This window comes from Amblyomma mixtum, chromosome 2, assembly GCF_055824585.1.
Source record: "Amblyomma mixtum isolate Tamu chromosome 2, ASM5582458v1, whole genome shotgun sequence".
Classification (NCBI taxonomy): domain Eukaryota; kingdom Metazoa; phylum Arthropoda; class Arachnida; order Ixodida; family Ixodidae; genus Amblyomma; species Amblyomma mixtum.
Genome location: NC_143013.1, coordinates 36,799,873 through 36,825,383, shown reverse-complemented (window position 1 = coordinate 36,825,383; position 25,511 = coordinate 36,799,873). Strand labels below are relative to the sequence as shown.

Below are 25,511 nucleotides of genomic sequence, written 5' to 3'. Positions count from 1 at the left end.
TATGCCTCTTCTTGAAGCGGTCAAACCACCCTTCTAATGCACTGAAACCTCCAATGTCCATCATTAGGGCGTATTTTTCTGCTTGTGCACAGATGAGAGGTCTGCTCAACGGCAGCTGCGAGTTTCGCGTGTCCACAATCCATCGAAGCAGTGCTTCTTCCAGCTTCGGATGTGCTGCCGTTCGGAGTCTCTTCCGCTTGTCTGAGAACTGCTGCCCATCGTAAGCTTGCAAAATTTGAGCTTCATTCTTGACGTACGAGCTCATCGTGCTCCTCTTCACGTTAAATCTTGCCATGATGGCTTGTCGCGGAATTCCCTCCTTGACAGCCTTCAATATTTCGACTTTCTGTGCCAAGTCCTTCGCCACATACTTCGGCCGCTTCGCTGGGGCCTCGGTAGCCATCGCAGGAGCCGAAAAACGCAGCGTTATCGAGATTGTAGCGGAGAAAAACGCTGAGCATGCACACACCTCGCTTCACGGCGCATACACAAAGGAAAAAAAAAATGGCTAGACGCAGCGGCGCGGCAGAGCAACAACAACAAAAAAGAAAAAAAAAAACAAGAAAACCCATCCTCTGCCTTCTTGGGTGATGTCGACAGCGATGTGGATGGCGCCTCTACATTTCGGTTTAACACCAGCGCCGCTCTCGCTATCATCATCATCTCACCACCGCTGCGCTCATGGCCTCCCTGTACACATGCAAGCTCCGCCGCCTGTCCAAATTAATTGAAGGACGGCCAAATTTGTCCAAATTAACGGGAGTTTTACGCCGTAGAGAACTATATGTGGTTGACGGGACCAGATGGGCTGTCCGAATTATCCGATTTTCCGAATTAACGAGGGTCGAATTAACGAGGTTTTACTGTAGTTTTTCTTCCCTCGTTTCATGTTCACGATGGCAATCCTCAGTTTACATTTGTGGTTGTGTTACATTCAGGTAAATACGGTAGTTGCAGAGAACATGTGCCAGCTATCCTAGAGTATATTTATAATATCCACAATGCTGTGATTGTCTACTAATTGTGCTCCGCCGCGGTGGCTCAGTGGTCACGGCGCTCGGCTGCTGACCCGAAAGACGCAGGTTCGATCCCGGCCGTGGCGGCTGAATTTCTTGGAGGGGAAATTCTAGAGGCCCGTGTGCTGTGCGATGTCAGTGCACGTTAAAGAACCCCAGGTGGTCGAAATTTCCGGAGCCCTTCACTACGGCGTCTCTCATAGCCTCAGTCGCTTTGGGACGTTAAACACGAATAAACGAAACCAAACCAAACCAATGCTGTGATTGTCTACTAATTTGCGAATTGTGTGAGCCTTGAATTTTAAAGGATCCCCTTATATTCTGGCTGTGTTTTTCTTGGCCACATTGGGGTTTGAGTTAACTGGAGTGCGTTGCACCTGCACTGTTTAGGTGCTGCAAAGATTGCATTTCCTAGTGTGTTCCTCATCTTGGATGCCTGTTTTAGCATGTGAGTGACGCTGACCTATGTTGGCCTGCAGTCTGAGGGGAGCACTCGAAAGAAAAGGAAAAAGCACAAGAAGCACAAGAAACACAAGAAGCACCGGAAACACAGGAAGTCAAGCCGGAAAAGCGACGACGATGAGGACAACGAAGATGATGGGGAAGCAGAAGTGGACGAAGAGGTGAGCAGGCCCTAGTTGTATCTCTGCTTTGTGCACTGCCTGTACTGTTGGTGCTCTGGATTACATGGAAAGCGTGATCATTCAGCTTAAGGGGGGACATTGGTCTTGGAAAAAAAATTTTTATTAATGAAGTCACAGTTACGAAATCTTCAGGGCATATGTATTTTTGTGTGCCGATTCTAAATGTGTCATTTAATTTCATGCAAAACAATTCCTTGAGCACTTATGCACTTTTTATGCTAGTATTTTGCGGAGAGTTTTGAAGAAAATTTGCTGCAGGAAACTTGCTGAAATGTATGCCACTGGGTTCTCTTGACACCAAGGAATACAATAAGGGTGAAATTGTCTTCCTGCCTATCATAGAACTTGAGTTATAGAGTTTTGAAGTTGTCGCTTCAGAAATGAGAAGGAAAGTGTGTATTCATGTTTCTGAAGTGGCAGCTTCAGTAAACTATTACTCCAGTTCTATGATAGCCAGGATGATAATTTTACCCTTATTGCATTCCTTGGTGTCAAGAGAACCCAATGGCGTACATTTCAGCGAGTTTCCTGCAGCAAATTTTCTTCAAAACTCTCCGCAAAATACTTGCATGAAAAGTGCATAAGTGCTCAAGGAATTGTTTTACATGAAATTAAATGACATATCTAGAATCAGCGCACAAAAATACATGTGCCCTGGAAATTTCATAACTATGACTAAATTAATAAAATTTTCTTTTCAAGACCAGTGTCCCCCCTTAATAATGTATCGTTGCCACTGGAACATGCATAGGTTCCGGGTTTGTGCTAGGTTAATGTTTTGAGCCATATTCTTGAACTCGTTGTGTGCCCTCTGCACTCATTTCACCCGGCTGCTGCAGCTGTGTGATGGTGACTTGGTGCAGCTGAGTGCTGTGAGCAACCGGGAGAAATGACCTTTGGTGACTGGAAATGCCGCTATCATGTTTGTGCGTCGCACCATTATGCATATTGGGGGCCTTCATATTTGTATTTCATATCCTTTGTGGCTAGTGGTAACCCTGTCGAAGCTGTTGTGCAGTTTCATTGTGTTCAAAGAATTGGACATTCATTGGGCAAGTGCAGCCCAATGAATTCGTTGTCACCACAGACGACACGAATATCCAACTTTTTTTTGTTCGATTCAGGCAAGGATGCCAAACAAAACAAATGTAACGTAAAACAATTCTGCCGACCAAATGCCATTTCCTTGTGAAATTTGATTTCGAACAATTTACCACTTTAGCTGAAAGAAACATCCTACAACGCGCATTTAATTGTGGAGCATGCTGTTTGAGCTGGTTGTACATAATAGCTTGAAGGTTTTGTCTGGAAATTTGTTTCGGGAAAACCCTGAAACTCTTTTCTGTGGGGTTTTACACACAGTGTTAAGTTTCAGGTCTTGTGTTGAAAAAGAAACCGTTTCAGTACACAGGTGTGCAAGGCACAGTCCACTGCTGTGCGGACACGTGAATGTAGAGGAAACGTGCTTGTCAGTTCTTGTAGCAAGGATGTTCTGCACTTTTGCTGAAGGTGGCCAAATTCGCTATTTCTTTCAGATCTAGATACATAGCGGATGCCTTTCATCAGACGTCACCCAGGTTGCGCCTTTTTTGTTTGTTTGTTTGCTGAAGCCATGAAACAAGTTTTGTACAGGGATATGGGAAAGTGTCTTGTATATTCAGTTGCATCCTACTCAGTCTGCCTTGTACACATTACTCACAAGCACCAGGGCACCGGGCTGTCAAGAATTTGTTGTCAACATGAGTATCTTTCAAGGCATTGTTAGGCTTTGGTGCTGTGTGTGGCTCGAACCTTATATGCATACACCTACAGGTTTTTGTGCATTACTTACTTTTTATTGTAATCAAAACATGCAGTGTCTTACATCGGCACATGTCATTGGCTGCTGCATTGAAGAATAAGGTATCTCTTGCTTTCTTGTTAACGGCTATCACATGTGTAGTGTCTGCTGTGATGTGTGGGAACAGGAAGCTGTGATTAGATACACACTTCAGCATTGAAAATGTTAACTCTGATAACTGGACTGTCAGTGATTCAACCCTACTACGTGTAGTCCTATCCATGGCTCTTTCAGGCAGAGTATTCCTTGCAGGCCATGTTTTGTGCTTTCTATATTGCCAGAAAGCTTGTAACCTGTCTGAAAAAAATAAAAATGCTATGGTTTCATTGATTTCATTAATGAGATAGCCTGGCAGATGGCATTGAGTGCCCCATTGTAACAAATGAGACCAGGTGGGGGGAGGGACATAATATCCATCTTGTTTTAGTTCTCGCTTTTTGTGAACAGCACTGGTTGCTTTTGTTACTCTTTCTGCTGATGATTGCAGAGCATCAGAGGTATGCACATAGGTTTTGTTCCACGAAATGTTTTACAAATGCCAGAACTATGTTGCATGTTGCATTGCATGATGCTCCCTGTGTGACACCGCGTTTTGGTCCATGAAAGTAGAGCTTGGTGGTAGCAGAAAGCAGCACTTTGATGGCACTGTGTGCCAAGCTCTCTCAATTTACATCGATATCAACATATGTCAGCATTTTGCAGCACTTGAGAGGTACAAGAAATGATTGGTTTGCTGGTTTTTGTACATGTGTATGCCTTGCCTAACAGATGTAGGCTTGGTGTATACTTGCTCAAGAACTCTTGGCTCATTCCTGTTATTTGTTTGAAAGCCCTGATTAGAGAAGAAGCTTCAGCTCGGAAACTAAAAATTTTCCTTTTGCATGCGTAGTAAACAAATGTTCAGATTGGCCAACCTCTGCACTGATTTGAATAAAATTTCTTGCTTTCTTACGAAGGCTTACCATTTTCCCTGATAGAACCGGATCTCCGGCATAAATCCTCCTTGAACTGCTGAAAAACCTCTGAAAACCAATGAGAAGGTGTGCTTGTTTTGATGAAGACACGTTGGAATCCTGCAATGTACTTAGGAACGTATGCAAAATAGCAGAACTTCCGTCATAAATGTTCCATAACTGACATCAGTTTTACTTGCAATGTGGTCTGAAATGCCAGTTTTGGCTGGGTGAAAGTGTTCTCTCAGGCATCTTTCACAGAATTTTGATATTTGCCCATTTAATGGCTACCGAACTGCGTAATGTCAGATGCTTTGGTTTTTGTCTGTTAGTCTCGGTTGTAAGACCCTGCTTTGATTATTCTTCGGAGTTCTCTTCTTTTATGCAACAAATTTTAATCAAACTGATGCAGTTTTAAACTGAGAAGTTCTGCATTCTCTGTGAGCTGGAAAGCAAAAACAGGCTGCGGTTTCATGTTAGCTCAAGCTTCCTCTCAAGAGGGCTGGCCTTTTGAGTATGCAGTGAGACATAGAGTTTCTTACTATTACCTAGAGGGAAAGCTGGCGGCGCTGCACTTCAGCCACCATGGACGCTCAAAGCATCATGGGGTGGTGAGCTACTTGTTGTGGAACAGTCGTAGTTTTTCAGGAACACGGAGTGTCATTACTAATATGTTTCATTCCAAAAACGCTGTCCGTGTGTGCGCAGATGACTTTCGCGCGAACGCAGTGTGCAAAAGCCATAGTAGTGAAAACGCGACAACACACGACGCCAATAAAAGGTTTCGCTTTTCCGAAATGCCATTAAAAACCTCTTATAGTATTTAAGCAACAACATCTTTTTTGAAAACATATTTACTTTTAAAAGTGCACCTGTTAATTACGAAATATTAGTTTTTATAGTGTTCACTACTTGGCCAATAGGAGAGCGAGTCGTCTCTTATTTTCGGCAAACTTTGCACTTAAATGCTTTTCTGCTCGTTTGTTGCAATCATTAGACAAGATATTGAATGTTAGGATGTTTGTAGTTATCAAGCAGCTTTATTTTTCTATTATTTTTTGGCCAAAAGTTGCAGTTCCGCAACAAGTAGCTCACCGCCCCATGATGCTTTGAGCGCCCATGGTGGCTGAAGTGGTCTCGAGGGGTCGCCATGCAAACTCCCATAGACGGGCTGCCAGCTTTCCCTCTAGGTAATAGTAAGAAACTCTATGGCAGTGAAAACTGAGGATGTATAAAAAAAAAAAGCGCGTGTGTCTTACGGGGAGCCACTCTTCCTTCCAGAGGTCAGAAGAAGAGACTGCCGAGGAGTTGGAGCGAAAGTTGCGCGAAAAGGCCCTCCGGTCGCTGAATAAGGCCCGGGCCAGCAGTCACTCTTGCGATGATTCGCAAGGCAGCTCTGCAGCGGCATTTGTGAGCGTGGCTAACTGAAACTAGGGAGGGGGGAGAGTGAGTTGCCGTACTGGGGGGATGCTGTTCCCCAGGGAAGCGGCCATGTTCACGGTCTGCAGTGGATGTTGTGTAGATGCGACTTCCTTCTAACCCTTTGTTGTCTTCTAGAGCTTTGTGACCCTTGCTTAACATAAGAATTTCTCACAAGGTTTGCGACCAAAAGGCTTGTTGTATTTGTTTGTACTGTTAAATTTCTTGATGCTGATGCTATACGTCTGTGAAATACTGTACTGCTTTAACACGGACGTCTAAAAGATCCTAAAAGATTCAGTACGAAGAGAATGAAATGCCTTCTTAGGGCTCTGGCTTCATAGCCTGGCATAATATATGGACAGGCCATAGCTGTTAATTCTTATTAAGGTAGTGTGTTATGTTGTAATATGCTTGTGCTTCTTTGGAACTTCATGCTTTGTGTATAGCTTCCAATACTGCAATATTTCATCACTTGCAGCATGTGAGATAGTACATAGAGGCCTGTGCACATGTGAGAGTATTTGGTGCTTGCTTCCTCCGTAGTAGTGCACCTGGTTAACTGCTCACTCTGGCAGCATGTTGTTGTGGTGCTGGCAGGGCCAACTTTAAAAAAAGAAGTCCCGTGTTGTGTTTTACATGGACGACATGTTGACAGGCTCAAGGCTTGTGCTCTTCATTGTGGATCCTGAACATGCTGCTTCCCTTAGGTGCATCTTCTAGTTCTTGTAAACATTGTAAGATGAAAAAGGAACTGCGTCAATGTCTCTTGTATAAAGCATAGAGTTGGATGGAGTGCTTGATGGAGCTGCGCACACTACGCACGCATTGGGAGCGGCCCATCCAGCCACACATACACGCACACACGCACACATACGGTCATCACATTATTACCTTAGACTCCTCGTCCTTTTTTTTTTTTCACTCTCTTGTATGAGTTGGGGAAGGGGGGCTGATGATTTCACAAATTAAAGGCAGTTTTCCTGCTACTTCTGTGATTGTGGTTCTCATCTCTTGCCTGCCTCCTGTTCAGAAACATTGACATGGAGGGGGCCTAGTACAACTAGTACAGCGATCTGCTGACTTAGTGGTAGACCTCCATGGCAGTATTGTAGTACAGTTAAACCTGAATATAACGAAATTGAAAAAATTCTGGGATTTTTCATTGCATCCAGGTTCTCATACAATTAGCGCAAAAAGCCACGAAATGACAGTGCAGAACAGAAACAGACAAGAAATAATTGCTAGTAAAATCGCCTTGAAAATGTTTACAGAAAACCAACGTTACTAGAAGTCATAAGCACGAGGAAACGTTTCGTGATCATGTTGATAGCGTGATTGCGGCACCACCTCCAGCACGGCTCTCGCAACGTTGCTATGAGTGCCGGTGGAGGGCGCTGCCGGTTGCGCCGCCGCCAATAGACCGGACTCGAAGGCACCTGCTTCCCGCATCTTCTTCCTCTCAGTCTACCCGCCACTGTTGCCCCAGGAAACTGCCTCTTCGCCTAGAGTCGCCAGTGCGCTTCCACCGCATAAGAACTCGCGGAGCCGAAATCACGTGAGCAATCGCGCGGCGGCGATGGGCACGCACCGCTCATGCCTTTTCTTTTTTGCTGTGGCCTATTATTTTTTGCTGCGTCAGAACATGAACTATTGTAGTGCCACGTGGTATGACATTTAAAAAGCGAAAGCAGTGGAGATGCGCCCAACAGCGCTTGAGCATGGTGCGCACTGTGTCAACTACAGTCGCTCGATCATTACAATCGTAAATGTTGTTCTTCTGTCAGTTTTTTCTTTATCGTAGTGAAAGTTTTCTGCCAAATTTTGTAATTGAGCGCAAGCTAACAGACGCTGTTTCGAGTTCATGTATATATATATGTATAAAGGCCAACCGCTGCAACGCCTTTATACAGTAAAACCCCGTTAATACGTAGTTCGCGGGAACGCGGGAATAGTACGCACTATCCGGTAGTACACCTTAACCAACTAATAAAAATTTGCCATTATTCACGCCCCAAAAGAGAAGAAATTCAGGCACAGTAAATATCCAACAAATACACGTACGTACGTGCACTTTATTCTTGTGCCGCCGACCAGAAATCGGTCATCTTCAGTTGCCGCCGTGGCGGCCGTGCGGCGACAACAGCAGTCTCAAAATTGGAGAGACTGGGGGCAAGCTTTTCCATGAGGCCCCTCTTCTCGGCGAACGCCCTCATTACCGCCAATGCTTGCGAAGCTTCCGCTACAGTGAGGCTAAAATCTTCGGTTGGCAATTCGTCACCGCTGTCCTCATTCTCAGCGTCTTCCTCACCGCCTTGGGGTGGTGCAACTGCGGTGACAATCTCGCTGTCCGACCAGCCTGGAGTGGTTGCAACGTCGCTGTCGACCTCACAGAACATTTCGAAGTTCACAGCCTCCGCACCACCCTGTCGTTCCAACACCTCCGTTAGTAGGGTGTCGCAGTCATCGGCGGGATCGCAGACTTCGGAATCGCTTGCGCTTACTATGAATTTTGCGCGCGCGAAGCAGTTCTGTATTGTTACAGGATCAACCTGCTGCCACGAGAACGCTAGGAGGTGCACCGCACCTAGCAGATCAATTAAGTACGTCTTCCCGCTTTCCATCGCCAGGAGCATTCTGCGTAGGAGGTTCTTCCTGTAGTGGTGCTTGGCCGAACGAATGATGCCTTGATCGAGAGGCTGCGCAACTGCCGTGGTGTTGGATGGCAAGAAGAAGAGCTTGATTGCGCCCAAGTTTGTTAACTCCGAATGGCAGGACGCGTTGTCAAGCACGAGCAGGATTTTTCTTTTTTCTGCCATGAAACGCCGATCCAAAAGCCGGATGTACTCTTCAAAAAGCTTGGCAGTCATCCAGGCTTTCTGGTTGCTCCTGTAAATAACCCCCGAGGGCAATCGACTGCCTTTGAAGCACCTTGGATTGGCGTATCTTCCAATGACGAGGAGTGGCAGCTTCTGGCTCCCGGTCATGTTGACCGCAAAAGCAACTGATACTCTTTCTTTCGAAAGCTTGCCACCGGTGCAGTGTTCCCCCTTGAACGCCAGCGTCCTGTTGGGCAGAAGTCGGTAAAAAAGCGCCGACTCGTCCAAGTTGAAAACGTCTTCTGCGGCGTAGCTGGTCAGCTCTTGTTGAAGTAACCCATTCTGCCATTCTTCGGCACCCTCTTTGTCCGCGTGTGCTGCCTCTCCGCACACCACCCTCGAACTTATGCTGTAGCGTGCTTTAAAACGGGCCAACCAACCGTTACTGCACGAAAAGTCTTTGCAGTTGAGCTGGGCCGCAAACACTTCCGCTTTTTCGGCGAGGAGAGGTCCGGTGACAGGCAGGTTTTCTGACCTTGCTTTTTTCAACCACAGCACTAAAGCTTCTTCCACTTCCGGAAAAGCTGATCCCCTTAAGCGGCACCTCTTCATATTCGACAGGGCCCCGCTTTTCAACTTCTCCCGAGCATTCCAAATGCCGCAGACCGTTGTTAACGGCAAGTCCCACGCACGCGCTTGTGCACTTTTCGTAGTTCCATTTTCAATTGAACGAATAATGTCCAACTTCTCCTTAACTGTTAGCACGCGATACTTCGGTCGCGTAGGCTTCGGTATGGTGCCCACCGTTCGCGTGCACACGGAACAAAGACGCGCTTTGCCTAACTGCAACACATCCACAACACGTCACGCGCGCTGCGAGGTTTCCTCGAGGTGTAGCGAGATCACATGACATGGGTAGAGTGGGGGGTGACGGTGATGGTTACTGCGATAGGGCTGGCGACGATGCATTCGAGCGCAAGAACGCAGAAGCGGCCGACGCTTCTCGGGCTCCCCATTGACATGGACATCGCCGCGCTCGTCGGGACATGGCCGAAATGGCCGCAGTGTTGAATCGCCAGCGGTTTGCACGTTGACAATGCTCTTTGGAAAGGCGGAAAACGTTTTGCGTAATAGCATGGCGCCAGCCAAACCGCGACGGCAAGTACGCATTAAGCGGTAGGCAGTCCATGGGCTACTATGTTTTAAGCGGTCAGCCAATACATTGGTTTCAATGGTGGCTACGCCGGGGAATTCACACAACTACATTTTAACCGCAACTACTTGGTAAGCGGGTACGTATTAATGAGGTTTTACTGTACCTGGAGGTCTCAAGTACACACGCTTCAATTCGGGTGGCGTCGAGCATTTGAGAAACTTCATAGTATCCAGGAATTCGCTATATGAAGGTATAGTTATGTTACTGGTATAGTTACACTGCATCGGAACTGAGGGCACAATGCAACGTTTTTGGGGGGAGAAGCAAGCAAAGCAAACTGTGGCTTATGGTGCAATTTGTTTTATTTTTTTTATTTGCACTGTATCCTGCAGCACCAAGGCATTGCAGCAGGTGAGTGGGCTTCACAATGTAATAGATATCGGGTTATACAGTTACGACAAATAGAAACAACAAAAGTGTGAATAGGTCTGAAAGGCAAAGCAAGAACAGTGGAATTATATCTCGCTCAGTAAAGAAGTGGAAGTGTTGCTACTGGCGCCCGCCACATGTGCTGGAAGCATGTTCCATTCAGAGATTGTTTTCGGGAAAAAGAATTTCATGTAATTTGTTTCAAATTTTGCAAATCTTGTTTTCGTAGTCCCTTCTGGCCACCATGTAGGGTTTGAATAGATTTTTGCCTCTCAATTTCTGTCAGTTTATAAGAGGTGCATCAGCTTACGCCTACTTTTTTTTCCCGCTTTTCCGGTAGTATTTTTCTTGTCGGTGATGCTAGCTTCTCTTGGATATTGTTTGGATACGGACCTGACTGCCTTTTGTATACGCTCAGTATAGATAGTGTTGGTGGGGGTCCCAAGCAACACTGGCGTATTCCATATGAGGCCTTACCAGCGCCTGATAAGCTGCAAGTTTTAATTTCTAGGAGCATTACGAAGTGTCCGCTTTACTAAGTTAAGAATTCCACTTGCTTTATTTAGCATCCTATTGCCGTGAAGATTGAGTATGATTTTAGTGAGAGTAACACCTAAGCACTTTGGACATTTTTTGCAGTGAATTTATTGCCACTTTCAATGAACGAAAACCATTAACCTTTTTTCTCGAAAATGTTAACATTTCCTAGTATTAAACTGTGGCTCTCAAGACTGGCACCATGTGGCTATGCTGTTTAAATCTTCCTGCAGAATTTCCATATTGCGGCTACTTATAACTGTCCTATTAACACAATCGTCGGCAAATAGCCTAATATGAGAAGATATATTGGTTGCAATGTCATTGATATACATTAAGAACAGCAATGGTCTGAGAACTGATCCCTGTGAACTCCAGATGCCATGACTTACTGCCACCCATAACTACACACTGTTTGCTTTCGTCACCTTGAGAACTTTGCCTTCATTTTGTAGGGCAAATTGCCATTAATTTTAAAAGTTCATATGAAACAGAGTCAAATGCTTTTCGAAAATCAAGGAAAAAGGCATCTGTTTCATATCCGTTTTATAAAGCCATGCCTACATCGTGGAAAATTTCTTTCTAGTTTGGTGGTACAAGACATTTCTAAAGCCATGTTGATTCTGAAAAAAAAACTTTGGTTCTAAGTGTTTGGCTGTATTACTGTACAGAATATGTTCAAATATTCTACAGGAAGCAGAGCACAAAGCAATAGGCCTGTAGTTTGCTACAGATGGTTTAGAGCCTCTTTTAAACAGGTTTGTTTCCATTCTCTAGGAAGCACTCCTGATTCAAGGGTTTTACAGATTATATGCAAATATTGGAGATATTATATGGGAGAAGGCGTTTAATACTCTGGGAGATATTTCGTCGAGCCCAGCGGGTATACCTTCATCTAAAGAGGTTGGGCATTTCCTGATGCCTTCAAGCGTAATTGTAACAGGAAGCATTTCAGTTTCAAAATTACTCTTGTAGGTAGGGGAGTATTGGGTAAGCAATCTGTATGAAAAACTGATTTAAAGTGTTCATTAAGGCTTTTCATTTCCACTAAATTCTACTTTGTTATGAATAATATTCAGAATTCCTTTCTTTACAATATTTCCTTATGCACTCCCAGAAAGCTTCTGATTAGTTGAAATAGACTTTCAAGCCCGGCAAAATAATTCTCAGCGAAGCTTGTAGCTTCAGTGCAGACTGAGTTCAAGCGGCACAAGTGGAGCTTAAGTCTCCATTTGGGGGTTTTTTCTACTTTTTATACATACGCGTTTTGTTTTATAACCTTCTTAACTCTATAATTTATCTGCTTTTTGTCTGCTTTGGGATTTTCTGATACATATCTGGATGCAATGTGTTTTTCGACTAAGGACAACAGCAAGCTTTTGAAAAACACCCAGAGAGTGTTAACATCTTCTAGGAGTGACCTTGCTGCAAATTCTTCGAATTCTTTCCAGCTGATTCATTATTTCACTGAAATGAGCCCTTGTGTCGTAGGTACATGGGAACAGTTCTGGATTCTGGAAGGGTGAGCTGCATTTGTTGTTTCAGTGTGAATCAAATCGCTGCAGTAGCCTTTGGATTCAAGCTGTAGGGTTCTTCATTGTAAAAAGTCTGTACATGCCAGTAAGGTGAAGAGAGAATTGAAAGAAACAATTTAAGCTGGGTGGGCAAGCGACCTTGCTATTTATGGTTTTACTCATGGGATGCGTTTGCTATCGCCTAGCGATTGTCTTGGCAGGCCATTGACTCTCTGCAGCTGAGATGGTGCTGCAAGTTCTGCCACCGAATACGGTGCATGACTGTCCGTGCAAGCATAAAATGGATGTATGAAAGCTCATTTGTTCCCCATTAGAATGGGTCGAGGGCGCTGTGTTTTAGGGGGGAGGGTTTATGTAAAGGTAATAGGGCTGCCTCCGGTTTCTTCAGCGGACGTACTGGAAGCAGCTGAGTGGGGGCCGCGTGTCTTGTGGCCGTCGCTGGGTTCTGGAGGAGCAACGGAGGGAAAAAATTCTAAGGACGTTCGCTATACTCCCTAATGCGAAGTCTGAGCCCAGCTCTGTTTGCTCCGGCGGCGCTAAGCCTCTGCTCGGCCATCTTGTTTAGCAGCAGCGGCAGACGAAGCATCTCCACCGGTTGCGTCGCTCATTCTTCAGAAAGAACTGGCTGAGGCTATTTTAAGGCGGAAGCCTTTAATGCCTCATCGTTGTAAGCAGGAGTTGTCGACAGAAAATGTCACGCTTTTCAATTGGTCGAAATGCTCGTGACGTCACAGTGCGCGAATTTCAAATGGGGCCAATTGTACTTTGGCTAGTAACCGTGCAACCAATCAAACGGATCGTATAGTGATGCTCCAACTAAGTGGGACTGAGTTTAGTTAATTGCTTAATTAATCAATTAGCCTAATTAAGATAGAGGAGAATGAAGAGGTCAGAAGACATAGGAAAAGAAAAGACGCGCGTCGCAGCGACAACAGCGTCCGCGGAAGGAAACGCTGAAAAAACAAGTACGAAGCCGCGTTCGCTCCACCACCACGCACTTCCCCACTCAGTTCGACGTTGCTCGTTTCATATACGTTGTGTCGAACATCCTAGACAGTTCCAACATTTGACAGGTGAATGACAGAACACGATGGATAGAAATACAATGATATAAATATCAAATAGCCTAATTAACCTTTCTAGTTAGACCGCATAAATCAATAAAACCGAGAACGAAATTGGTCGAGTTGGGGAATCGAACCAGGGTCTCCGGAGTGCGATACGAGCACGCTAGCCACTCCGTATTGCCAGCTGAATGCTTTGGAATGAACAAAGGCGCGTCTAGCTAATACGGCGGTTTCGTTCACTCCCATCTTCCCCCTTTCCCTTACGGCGAGGTGCAGGTGTCCACCCAGATATGCGAGAGAGATACATTTCCTTTCCTCAAAAAATAAATTTACCGTCCAGCAAGGCGTACAGCCGAATTGGCGATGGCGTTCTGTGGACTCCCTGGCAGCGTTGCAAGACGCTGTCGCGTTCCACTCTTACCGGCGAAGCTTAACATGTTAACCACACATCAGTAACACACGCAGACAGCCAATGGACGCGTCATTCGCTGGTAGCACTTCAATCATCATTCACAACCACATTCGTGGCAGAATGCTGTACTCAGGCTTTCGCCTTGCACCACTTTAGTCGCCAAAGTGACTCCTAATTTTTTGTATTGTATTATGTAAGACGGTTTATCCTAGAAATACAACGCTGTGAGTGGCGTGGCCGATGTGGGCAGTCTATCGCGTGCAGCACATTTCACAGCACCGCTCGCCAACGGAGCGCAGCGTGGCGAGACTGCGAGGATGATGATGAAAAGCCTTTATTTAATAAAAGAGGTGAGGCTTTCTTAAAGAGCCCCGCAATGGGTGGAGTCCCTATTCCGGGACCCCATTGGTCGAAGCCGCCAGCTTAGCCCTCTTGACCAAAGCCTTTTGGGCCTGAAGGTCCGAGCAGCCAAGCAGGGCCGCCTTCCATTCCTCTCTGGTAGGGTTGGGGTGGGGGGAGAGAGCTGAGTTGCGCTGGCAAGCCCAAACCATGTGGTAGGTGTCAGCCACCTCGCCACAGTGTTTGCACCTGCCAGTGAACGCGGGATCGAAATGTTTTAATACTGCCGGGCACAGCATTGTATTAGTGAATAGTCTAAGTAGAACGCGTTCGTTTGCTTTCCCCAGTCCCTTTGCAGGGGCTGGGTACACGCGGTGCCTATCCTTATAGGGGTTGTGGCGTGCCCCTGTAATCCAGCTACTTGGAGGCCGGTGCTAGAGGACGGGTTGAGGCTGGGAGTTCTGCCCCATGTTGACCTATGTTGATCGGGTGTCCGCGCTAAGCTGGGCGTCGATATGGTGACCCCAGGGGAACCCGGTGGTGGCCAGGTCGCCTAAGGAGGAGCGAACCGGCCCAGGGCGGAAACGCAGCAGGCAAAAGCCCCCGCGCTCTGCGAGGAGGCAGCGCTTTCCGCCACCATACCCATCGCTCATGCAGTGGTGATGGATGATGGCGCGCACGATTCTAGCGCCATCTATGAGCGAGCGGCGGTACTCTCGTTCGCTAGGTTGCGACGAGGCTTAACCCACAAAAGGGAAGAGCTGCGCTATAAAAACGTTTTTTAAGCGACCCATGTCCGGGTCCGTGTTATTGTGGGAGGAGAGGGTAGTTAAGGTTCCTCCCATAAGACGATGAGCAGGTGCTGCAAGAGACTGCCCCTTGAAGAGGCCGTTTTGCCGAGGTGGCCAACCCAGGCCTTCTACGTGGGTATGTGGGTTGCGTGGTGTTGGCTCTTGGGCGGTTCTAGTATGTGGACAAGCTTGGCTACGGAGCCACACACGTGGCAGTGGGGTGTATTGGGCTCCTGTTGTGTTTTGTTTAAGGTGAAGTCATCGGGTAATAAGCGCGTTTGTCTGAGCAGCGGTGCGTGCTTTCGAGGGAGAAAGTCGGGTGGCCCAGTGAGTTCTCGTCTGGCTCATTGGAGGGCTTTGGGATGGGCCCTTCGCTCTTTATGGCGTTCAGCCCTGTACACCGCTGGCAAGTGTGGTTCTGGCCAGGCCTGGGCAGTATGTGAACACCACGGCTTTTCGCGGTCCACAAATTGTTATTTGCAAGTGTGGAAGGTGCGCAAGTAGTGCGACCGCAAAAGCCTATCACTCTGCTGCGTATCACTCGTACTTCTTGAAGCCTTGGTTGGAATTTTGGGAAAAATCTTTACCTATGTTATGGCATAAGCACGGTGCACAGTGGAATGGTGCAATAAAGTGACATGCTTGGCATTGTAAATCATAAATAAGGTAGTCAGGCGTTCAGTTATTAGAGAGTTTTAGTATAGCGTTAGCGTGATAGCGGACCTAAGGGAAATTACGTTAGCGTACCGCAAGCAACTTATCCCCAAAGACAGTTTTAGTATAGCGTTTTGAAAACCTTAAACGCCATCTGCTTGACATGGATGCGAACGGCCCTTCTAAAATGGTCGACACTGCCTCTAACTTGCCAAAGTATAATGTTTGCGAGTTTTTTATACGAATTATTAGTGCAGCGTTCATTTTCGTTTGCAAAATGACCCCGAAATTGAAATAAAATGAAATAAAAACATAAAATAGTGGCGCCATCTAGTAAAGGCAATGTTAACTACAAGCCATTGGAGCAAGAATATTTGCCATCACATGACGTATAATGTTAAAAAAACTTTTGTAAATTTAATATAAACTCTCTTTACATAATTTAAGTCCATAAAGCACCGCGAGAAACCTTCAAATCTATTTCTGTTTCGTTCCAGAAGTTTTTGCTAGGTGTCTACTGCGTTTCGGGCCGTTGCAGACGGTAGCAGTTTAGCTGGAGGTCCCATTAGGCTTGCGCGCTCCAGAATCGAGAGCGTATCTCAAAAACTAGGCTGAATTGCAGCTTAAACTTTACCGTCGAAGCAAGGTGAGTCATAGCGAAAAGCAACAACACCAGTAGTTGCCGCTAAACGTGCCGACCGGAATCGCAAGAGCTGCTGAATCGGCTGAAGCGGGCGGCTGTCGCTTGAAAGGACGCCGTCATGTTTCCACGCTAAGGGCGCAAAAGCCGCAACTGCCGCAACGCTAAATTCTGAAAATTGCGTGCGTACGCTAACGCTATTTCCCCGTTAGCGTTCTGCGCATGCGCAGTCTGATCCCGCTATTCCGCTATGCACGCAATTACGCAAAGCCCGCAATACTAAAACTCTCTTTAACTCTACAGTAGAGACATCAAATTCCAAGTTTGTACAAAAGACTGCCATACGTTTCCTTTGTATGTGAGGACCATAAGAGCGAAGTATTAAATTTAAGGGAGGTCTAGAACATATTTTAATTTCATTTTAAAGTTTGTGAAAATGCTCACTCTTGAAGTCTGAGCCATCGCTAGTGCATCAATGTGACGTAGGAACAGAGAAGAAAACACAAGCAAGTATTTCCTACGTCATTGCACAGTTTTCTGACGTACGGGACCAAGTTTTGCGGTTTCGCGGCCTAGCAACCTTGGTTACGAGTGCTCACGAGTCTTTTTTTTTCTGCACGCTCGCGAGTGCGATGGTGCTTTACGCCCGGCGTTGCCGCAGGCGATGTCGTTGCCGAAAGATCCACTTTTGCAGAGGCATATTGCCCGTGCTCTAATGTAGGAAGCATTCTCTAGTATCATGGATGTTATGTATTTTCTTGTGCGAACGTGAAGTACGCCGAGCATGCCGGCCGGCCGGCCAGCCTGGATCCCGTCTGCCGGCGTCATAAAAAGGAGCTAAAGTGTGTTCTTGACGTAAATAATAAACCCTGGGATAAGAAATGTGAAAAATGTGTCATTTTTGAGGATCGCTGACGAATACTGAGCTGCTGGAAAAGGTAACGACTGTGATATGAGCAAACTTTTTGCCACAACCGCCTCGCAGCTGCCGCTGGCCCGACGTTGCGGTCCGGCTCGCCTGGCGCCCGCTCGCTTCGCTGCTGAAGACGTCGTGGAGATTTACCATACTATTATTTTATTATGAGATGATGCTGTTGACAGTAAAGCGATGTGTAGAGTAGGCCTTTTATTATAGCGCAGGCGACTTCCGAAGCGCCGGCCGCTGCGACTTCGATGCGGAAGAGGCTATAGGCCTAGCGACGACCACGGCAACCAGGCAGCAGAAGAGCTTGTCGCCCGGAGCGCCCGCGAGCGATGCCGTTGCCGAAAGCTCGAAACATAAGCAGGCATGCTTTGTCGCTGCTCGAGCAGTCTTTCTGAGGGACTGCTGTACGGCGGCGAAGTGCGACACCGGTTGCGGGCGGAGCTTGGGTAGAGCGGCGCAGCGATGCTCACCGCTCCGTGTCCCTGCTTGCAGTGGGGCGGCAGTTCGCAAGCGACGATCAGAGCGGCGCGTCGGCCAAGTGGCCATTTGGCTTGATGAATGTTGCTGCGCGTGCATTATTTGTCTAAATAATGATTGCCCTTCGCGCTCTGAGCTCGCTACTTGTTTTTGGTCGGCGAATGTTTTCGCTCGGCCACCGATATGCCCAAGGCACGTCGGCCAACGGGTCTCGTTTTGGTCGGCGGCTTTGTCACACTAGGACGACGCTTGGTCGTTGGGGCGTCGTCGTCGTCGTCGGTGCAGTGTGACAGGCTAGTCGGGGAACGACCAGGTTGTCCGACGCGACCGTCGGCGTCGCTGTCGCGTCGACCTCGGGGTCCCGTCGGCCTAGTGTGAACGCGCCTGAACTGCGCGCTGGTCCCAGGCTGCCCTAGTCGTCGCTAGGCCTAGGTGGTCTCGCTTCCGCAGTTGACGGCGCTTTGGAAGTCGACTGTGCTATAATAAAAGGCCTACTCTTCACATCGCTTTAGTGCGAACTCGTCCCATAATAGAAGATAAGTTCGATTTCCACGACGCCTTTATCAACGGAGCTAGCAGACGAGCAGCGCGCACGAAGAAGCAGCGTCGAGCTGTCGGGATGGGACAACGTCGGCGTGAGGTCGGCGCTGTTGTCGGCAGAGTGTGACACACGGGTCGGCCGACGGCTGCTATCTCGGCGACGCGACGGCGATGCGCTCGTCAGGCGACGACCGGTGCTCGGTCGGCGTCTGCGCAGTGTGACAGACGCGCCGACGGCACGAAAATCGCTGCCGCCGACCATCGCCAGACTGAAATCGGCCGATCGTCGGCGTAGTGTGAACGCGCCTTTACCATTTGACGTTGCCTACACGCTCGGCGTTCGCTGGCACAATCTGAGCTGCGTCGGGCCTGACGCCTGCCTCCTCTTCGGAATCGCTGGCCAGCGGATCAAAAATGAAGTGGTTGTCGGGGTTCGAACCGCGGCGTCTTCTTCCTCGTCTGCGTTAAAGTGAGCTAGCTCGATAACACCTAGCTAGATAAAGTGAGCTAGCTCACTTTATCTGCGTCATCCCGCGATTCCTCATAATCGGTGTCTTCGCCGAAATAAAACTCTTCTTTCCGACTCGGAGCTGTTCGACTTGCCCTCCGCCCGGCTCTCCGTGTTTACGCGCACCACGTGCGTGTCAAGCAGACGACATGCCTACACGACGTCACGGCTTTCCGGACCCACGTGACAACGCATTGTCTGGTTTTTGACGTCATGAAAGAGCCTGACAAAACCTGGCAACTACGAACCGAAACCGAAACTGCTGGGTACAAATAATACGATTATTAATTATATAATGCGAGTTCATGCTTCTAAGATGGTGTTCCATGCTCACTGAATCGCTACGCATTATTTACAACCCAGAGATACAACACAAAAATTTGGTGTCTCTACCCCTTTAAAGGCCCCGTTAAGTAGAAAATCCGGCGTTGGCGTTGCTGGCGAAAAATTACGGGCATGGCTCTGGCATGTGGTCCCCAGAAAGCTACCTAGGAGGCAGGTGGGCCACCTAGGTACGCGACCTTGCGGTGTCATCACAACCTGCCCTCGGTAAAAAAATATTTTGGGACTAAGAAAAAAAAAGACAGCCCTGGCAGTGAACAAACTGCCCACCGTGGTAGGTGGCAGTTAAATTAATGATTGGTCGCTCGGGAAGGGCAACCTGGGCCGGACAAGGCCCGCCGCTGTTGATTGCTGCACCAGTGCGCCAGGAGGGGTATAAGGACTCCTAGGCATCTACGATTGTAAATAGAGAATGACCTTCATATATGGGAATTAACACATGGAGTATGCATGTAAGCAAGCGCAACAAGGCGCGCTAGCTTTGACAGCGATAAATCTCGACAGCGGAGGTGACCCACACGTTCAGCACCAAAGTAGCTATGAGACGATCACTGCGTTCTTCTCCCTATGGTGAATTAGAATTGTTTTCGTTTACTGCACGTGTAGTTTTGGTGCAACCACATGCTCAGCGCTGCGGTCCGGCGGTTGCAACTTTTGTAAACTAGAAAAGAACAGAAAAAAATGACACACGGGTATCGCCACCACCACCGGCCGTTTTCTCAAGCAAACGGTGTTGCGCCAAGCATGAAACGAGGATCCCTGAGGCTCGGGTAGTCCGCTATCATGACCGCTATTCACTTATGTTAAAACCCTATGTTCACTTCGAAACGACGATAACGCGGAGTCCCTATCAGTCTTGGCATCAGGAGTTTGATCGAGTTGCGGGATAATTTTTAAAAATTCCACTTTTCTCAGCGATAGATACGTCTTTTGCAGCTGGGCCAGCATCAACATACACAGGAGCAGCCACGGAATCGATTTTTACTGAGAACCAAAATTGGCATAGAGCAGCACTCAGTGTCTCTTTAAAGCGCGTGCGGCATATCCGGTTACAGATCGTTCACCGGAATCGTTACGGGATGTTTTGTGGGTCTCGCTTCAACAATTTTCTACTTTATAGCAGTTCGCATCGATGGTCCACTCCTAAAGCAGACGGCATCAAACGCGTTATAAAAATTTGCATCATGCCTGTTATTGTTGTGCGGTTTTCCGCTGTCACGGCAGCAACGTTATTTCAGCAACGTATTTAACCTTGATCTCTGATGTCATTGCGGCTGTGGCCCTTGGAACTGTAGCGCAACTGTCAGCGCAATACCTAAACATGATGTCGCTGAGTCCACAACGCTCTACACCCTCACTGTGGGGAAAACAAAAGATGTTTAAGGCCTGGCTGCCCACGAAACCTGTGCCTTGAATGTCTTGTGCGCGCGAAACCACGACGCACCTATCCTACGAACAGCGGTCCACAGAACTGAATGCACAAGACTGGCTTCCAAGAGCCTGACTCTCACTAAACAGAAGCCTGCAAGCGCAAATCCCTTGCCTCTTGTGGGGAATCCGACCGCGAGCGCATCGACCCCAAGTCTCTGCACGAAACTTGCTTCCGGGAGGGAGCTCTGCCGAGTCAAGAGTGCCACGCAAGACGGGCACTCGTGTGCACGCGCCTGTCCGTGCAGCAGGCAGCAGCAGCGCCAGAGCTCCCGGCCACGTGAGGCTTCTGCAAATCGAATCTCTCCCACGCCGTCTCGGACACCGGGATTAGCCCGCCGCTGCCCTTCCCATGGCTGGAATAGACGACGTCTCCGACGCGCATCCTTACATCGACTTCGAGGACTTACTTCTGCTCAAGACTCGAATGGGCGGCGCGTCGTCGACGCGTTCGGCGCTCTCTGCTTGGCTGCCATCGTGCCGGCGAATCCACGGCCGCAAGGACCCTGTAGCTAGGGCGTTCCGTACCCACACTTGCTGCAGCAGCCTGGACTGCTTCCTGGCCATCAGGTCGGACCCCGCGGGCAGCACTCTGCGGAGGCACCGTGCCACAGCCGTAGAGGCCTACCTGGCTTGCTCGCTTTCCGGACGCGATGCCGAGATCATGGAGCGAAGCCTCAGCCTCCTCCTCACGTGTCCAGCGTGCATGAGTGAGCTGTGCACCTTGACGGCCGCCAGGAGCGAAGCCCTCTACCGGCTGGTCCTCTTCACCTTCCACATGCCGCCGTCAGCGCCGATCCGTGTTCCATACACGAGCACGTTCGAAGCTGTGCTGAGCCGAGCCACCAAGACGTGTCTGCCGTGCTACTACGGCGGCATGTGCAGTCTGGTGGACTTCCCTTGCGTCATCCTCGGCCTTTGCGGATGCATTCTGCGTCCTTTGTACACTGCCATCTACTACGGCAACCTGGAACTGCTCAAGCTTCTTCTCCGCTACGGCGCCGAAGTGTGGCCCGGGGATGCTTGTCGTTGCGTCGACCCGTTCCTGTCTCACCCGCTGGTGCGCGTGTACGGTTCGCTGAACACCACTCGCTGGCGGCCCACGCTGCTGGCTAGAGACGATTCGCACGGTCAGGACTTCGTGCGGTGCCATCAGCTCGCCATGCTCGTGATGCCGTCCGAAGCCGTTGCCCTAAACGAGGCTTGTCTGACTTTCGTCCAGTCCGTGTCGCCCACGTCCGAGAACGAGTGTGTGCTGCTGATGAAAAGCAGCCTTCAGCACTTGTGCCGGCTTAAACTCCGAGCGGTGCTGGCTAGGCGCCGCGCGATGCCTGTGGGAGTGGGGCAGTTGCCCCTGCCGCGGTCGCTGCAAGAGTACATTTTGTACGAGGACTTCGAAGTGTCATTATGAGGTCATCGCCGCCGCGGGCAAGTTTTCTTTTTGTTTGCGTTGTTCATTAAAGTGCCTTGTTTTTGTTGACTGGCTGTTTTTTTTTCTCTTGAATGTCCCACCCCGGATGATATAATGCAAATTATAATTCTGTGATTAATGTGCAAGTGAAGCGAGGACTCTGATTGAGAGCACTAGTTGGTGATGATCGAGGAAAAGAAAAATGGGAGAACTCTAAAGTTAGAGGACGTTTTGGTTTAGTAAGCGACACCTCTACCCGAAGTTCTAGAGTCTTTAACCGTGCCATCTCGTGCACTACTTTGCGGTACTGTACACCCCTTGTCGCACTTAACGCGGCCACACTCGTAGAGCCTTGTCCATCTGATGATCCATGCAGAATGGTCCTGCTGGTCGGAGAAATGCCTACTGTTGCTTCCTGAACTCTTAATTCGTTGCGCAAGAGCTCCGCCAACTTGGTTTAACTTTATCGTAAAGTGTTCGTGAGTGCTGTACGTTGCCTGTCGTGTCTTTTATGCTACGCAGCTTTCCACTTTGCGTCTATGGGGCCGATTTCTTTACCGCAGTCTTTATGGGGAGCGCAGTATCTCGTGGCACTCCAACGTCTGTCAGCTAGCTGTGAACAGCATTCCGGGAACGTCTGAAATTTGAACGGAATTAATGACTGTGTAGTTCATGGCGAGATTGTTTCTGGGAACAACGGTCGCTTTCACCTCGCTCTGAGTGAGGCTGATTTATTTTTTAACGGATTCCTCATGGACGTCGGCTGCAGCACGTCAAATTTTCGACGCTGGCAAAAGAGAATGAGATATCGTTGACTCAGAAAAAAAAAAAAATGCTTGTGAGTGATGGGCTTTGGAGAACGTACGAAAACAGTGGTTTACTAACACCCACTCTCTTTCTTCCTTTCACCTCGTGCTGCCTTGTAGATGTCTGTAATGTTATATCCTGTAGATGTCTTTCTGCGAAAATCCAATCCGTTACGTTGACGTTCAGTATTGCCGTATTCTTGCGTTGCAGTCGAGGAACGTTGTGTGGCAGAACGATAGTAATACTGCAAGCGCAATGCTTTCCTTCTCTTGAAAGGAAAGATCAGGCAGCTCGTTTGCTTTTCAACCTTTATTGGGAAATGGAAGCAAACTTCTGTGCACGCATTTTTTTCTTCTACGAGGGCTTGAAACGAGTGCCACAGACGGCGACGGTGTGGTGACGGAACAACGAGATGGTCGACACGTGCATGGCCACGCAGCCCAGCTGGAGCAGCGGGTGCAATTTAGGACAGCATGCGGCGTGCGTGAGCGTGCATCGCACACTCCGTTATCCACACCAGGAAGCGGGCCACGGCCTGAAAGAGAGAGAGAGAGAGCAGAGCCAACCACAGTCAGCTGCGACCGCACTAGTGCGCTGAATTATAGGATTGCTGCTGCCTGGAACTCGGTTCAGTTAAACCACGGCGCCGCAGGTGTTCTGTGGCCTACTACGCCTGCCATTGCATTTCACGAGAGATGGTACCTGTTCCACAATAAGTTGGTAAAAAAGAACAGATTGCTTCAGTTCAGTTTTATTCCTTAGAGGCCCACATCCAAGGGAGTGTTGCGTAAGGGGTGGGATTACAGTTGAGTATAAGAAAACAAATGACGACGGTTATTTAGCACTGAATATGATTATTAGAATTGCTTGTAATCAAAGGCAGCACATATTTCCCTTTGGAGGCTGTGTACGCCTTTCGATGGTCGTTAAAGGGCAACTGCACCACTTTTTTGAGAATTTCACGATATTCAAGGATCGAAATCTATATAGGCTGTACATAAAGCATGCCGAGTGTTTTTGCACCAGCATTTAAACTAATGACGTAATCGACGATTGAATTTCACGCTTCTCCTCAATGCATCGGAGGAGTGCACAGAAGTTCAGCGTGACGTCAAAGAAGGTATGATTTCAAATTACCACTGTCGTCAGCCACACCCTGCCCTGACTCATTGGACGCTGCCAAACAAACCTCGGCAGGATTTGCCTTCGGTGGCGTTGCTTTTTTCCTACAAAGCAGGCGTTTGTGCTTTGGAAATGTGCCGATACCTTCGATCATGCGTCACTCACTTGGCGTTGTGCCTTGCGGAGAAGCTTGAAGGGCACTGGGATTTTAATCGACGATTACTTCACTATTTCAAGTGCTAGCTCAACAAGACTTCGGATGCTTTACCTGCAAGTTTCAGAGATTCGACCTCGTTAAACTAGTTGATTTCTAAAATGTATGCAGTTTCCCTTTAAGGGTAACAGAGTGGATTCCAAGAGAAGGGAAGAGTAGTAAGCGGATCAGGAAATTAGGTGGGCGGATGGGATTAAAATGTTTGGGGGAAGGATGGCCGCCGCTGGCACAGGACAGGGCTAATTTGAGAGACATGGGAGAGACCTTTGTTTGCCCCACAGTGGGCGAAGTCGGGCTGATGATGATGATGACACCCTAGTCTGAAGCTCATGTATTCTTGTGGCTGGCCCTCTTTTAGCCTGAGTTGCTTTTGCGCGATTAAATTTGATCATCACCGTCAAGTCAGTGCACTCCAACATACGCACATACTGCCGTTGGGATCCTCATAGATAACCGTGGTTTAGGTACTTCAGAAAATGATGTATATCTCAGAGAGATGTTTAGGAGGTGTATCGTTTCATTTTCCTCTTTTTAAGATTCCATTAAGCTATGTGTTTCGTCAGGTTAATCTACTACCGGCGGTTGAAAGGTTTCTGCGATGAAGTGGGAGAATGTGCACTGCTCACGTGTTTTCACGAGTCTGTATATACGCTGTCGCATTCATTGGCATCTGCATCGCAGAAGAAAGCGAGTAGCGGATGCCCTTACCCACGATGCCTGTATGATGAGCAGAACGGTGCAGGCAGCTGCTGGACCGCTGACGTCGGCTATGTACGCCGAAAATAAGGATGCTGCCAGGCCTCTGAGAATGAGAGCATAAAAGGAAGAAAGAAAAAGAACGCGCGTGTAGTTACGCATGCTGCAGGTAAAAATGATTTTGCGAATTCTATTCGTCTCACAGGGCAGGAAAATAAACTAATTTAAGGCTGAAGGAAACACCACCGCCTTGAAGGAGGCGCGTAACTGACTATCCTCTCTTGCAGTTTCGAACGCACGCATATAGGGGCACGCATGTAAGAGTTGCGCATTTTCAAAGGGGCAGCGCCGGCAAGCGGCGTAGTTCCCAGAATATGACTGTCATTAGAGGACACAGGGTGATGGAAGCGAGATCAGATATTCATATGCGTTTATTTTATTTTATTTTTTAGCTCGCCGCGGTGGCTCAGTGGTTAAGACGCTCGGCTGCTGGCCCGAAAGACGCGGGTTCGATCCCGGCCGCGGCGGCTGAATTTCGATGGAGGCGAAATTGTAGAGGCCCGTGTACTGTGCGATGTCAGTGCACGCTAAAGAACCCCAGGTGGCCGAAATTTCCGGAGCCCTTCACAACGGCGTCCCTCATAGCCTGAGTCGCTTTGGGACGTTAAACCCCAATAAACCAAACCAGCTTTTTTTTTTTTTTTTTTTGGGGGGGGGGGGGGTTGCTCTTCTCAGTAAACTTTGCGTTAATGGCACCTATCACAGGGCGTTATATATTCTGTCCTCCCCT

At 48.2% G+C, this 25,511-nt stretch overlaps 2 protein-coding genes and 1 pseudogene across 8 annotated transcripts in view; 2 read left to right on the top strand and 1 right to left on the bottom strand.

The window, feature by feature from the left end:
• Srrm1 (Serine-arginine repetitive matrix 1) overlaps window positions 1-6,861 on the top strand; it is a 40,380-nt gene extending 33,519 nt beyond the window's left edge. For 5 of the 7 annotated variants that reach the window (XM_089571183.1, XM_089571182.1, XM_089571184.1 and 2 more), the window contains 2 exons: window positions 1,496-1,639; window positions 5,735-6,861. In XM_089571183.1, the coding sequence (XP_089427309.1) occupies window positions 1,496-1,639; window positions 5,735-5,881 (291 nt within the window). In that variant the 3' untranslated portion in view covers window positions 5,882-6,861. Of the gene's footprint in view, window positions 1-1,495; window positions 1,640-3,195; window positions 3,827-5,734 lie in introns of those variants that run through there. The other 2 variants (XM_089571187.1, XM_089571186.1) reach the window with 2 other exon arrangements.
• A 7,681-nt stretch (window positions 6,862-14,542) lies between these two features.
• LOC149358998 (signal recognition particle RNA) lies at window positions 14,543-14,860 on the top strand (annotated as a pseudogene).
• Window positions 14,861-22,983: 8,123 nt separating this feature from the next.
• The window catches only part of LOC149358997 (uncharacterized), a 36,138-nt gene continuing 33,610 nt past the window's right edge, over window positions 22,984-25,511 (bottom strand). The window contains exons 13-14 of the mRNA XM_089571181.1: window positions 24,734-24,827; window positions 22,984-23,224 (exon numbers count right to left, since the gene is read on the bottom strand). Of these exons, the coding sequence (XP_089427307.1) occupies window positions 23,153-23,224; window positions 24,734-24,827 (166 nt within the window). The 3' untranslated portion in view covers window positions 22,984-23,152. The remainder of the gene's footprint in view (window positions 23,225-24,733; window positions 24,828-25,511) is intronic.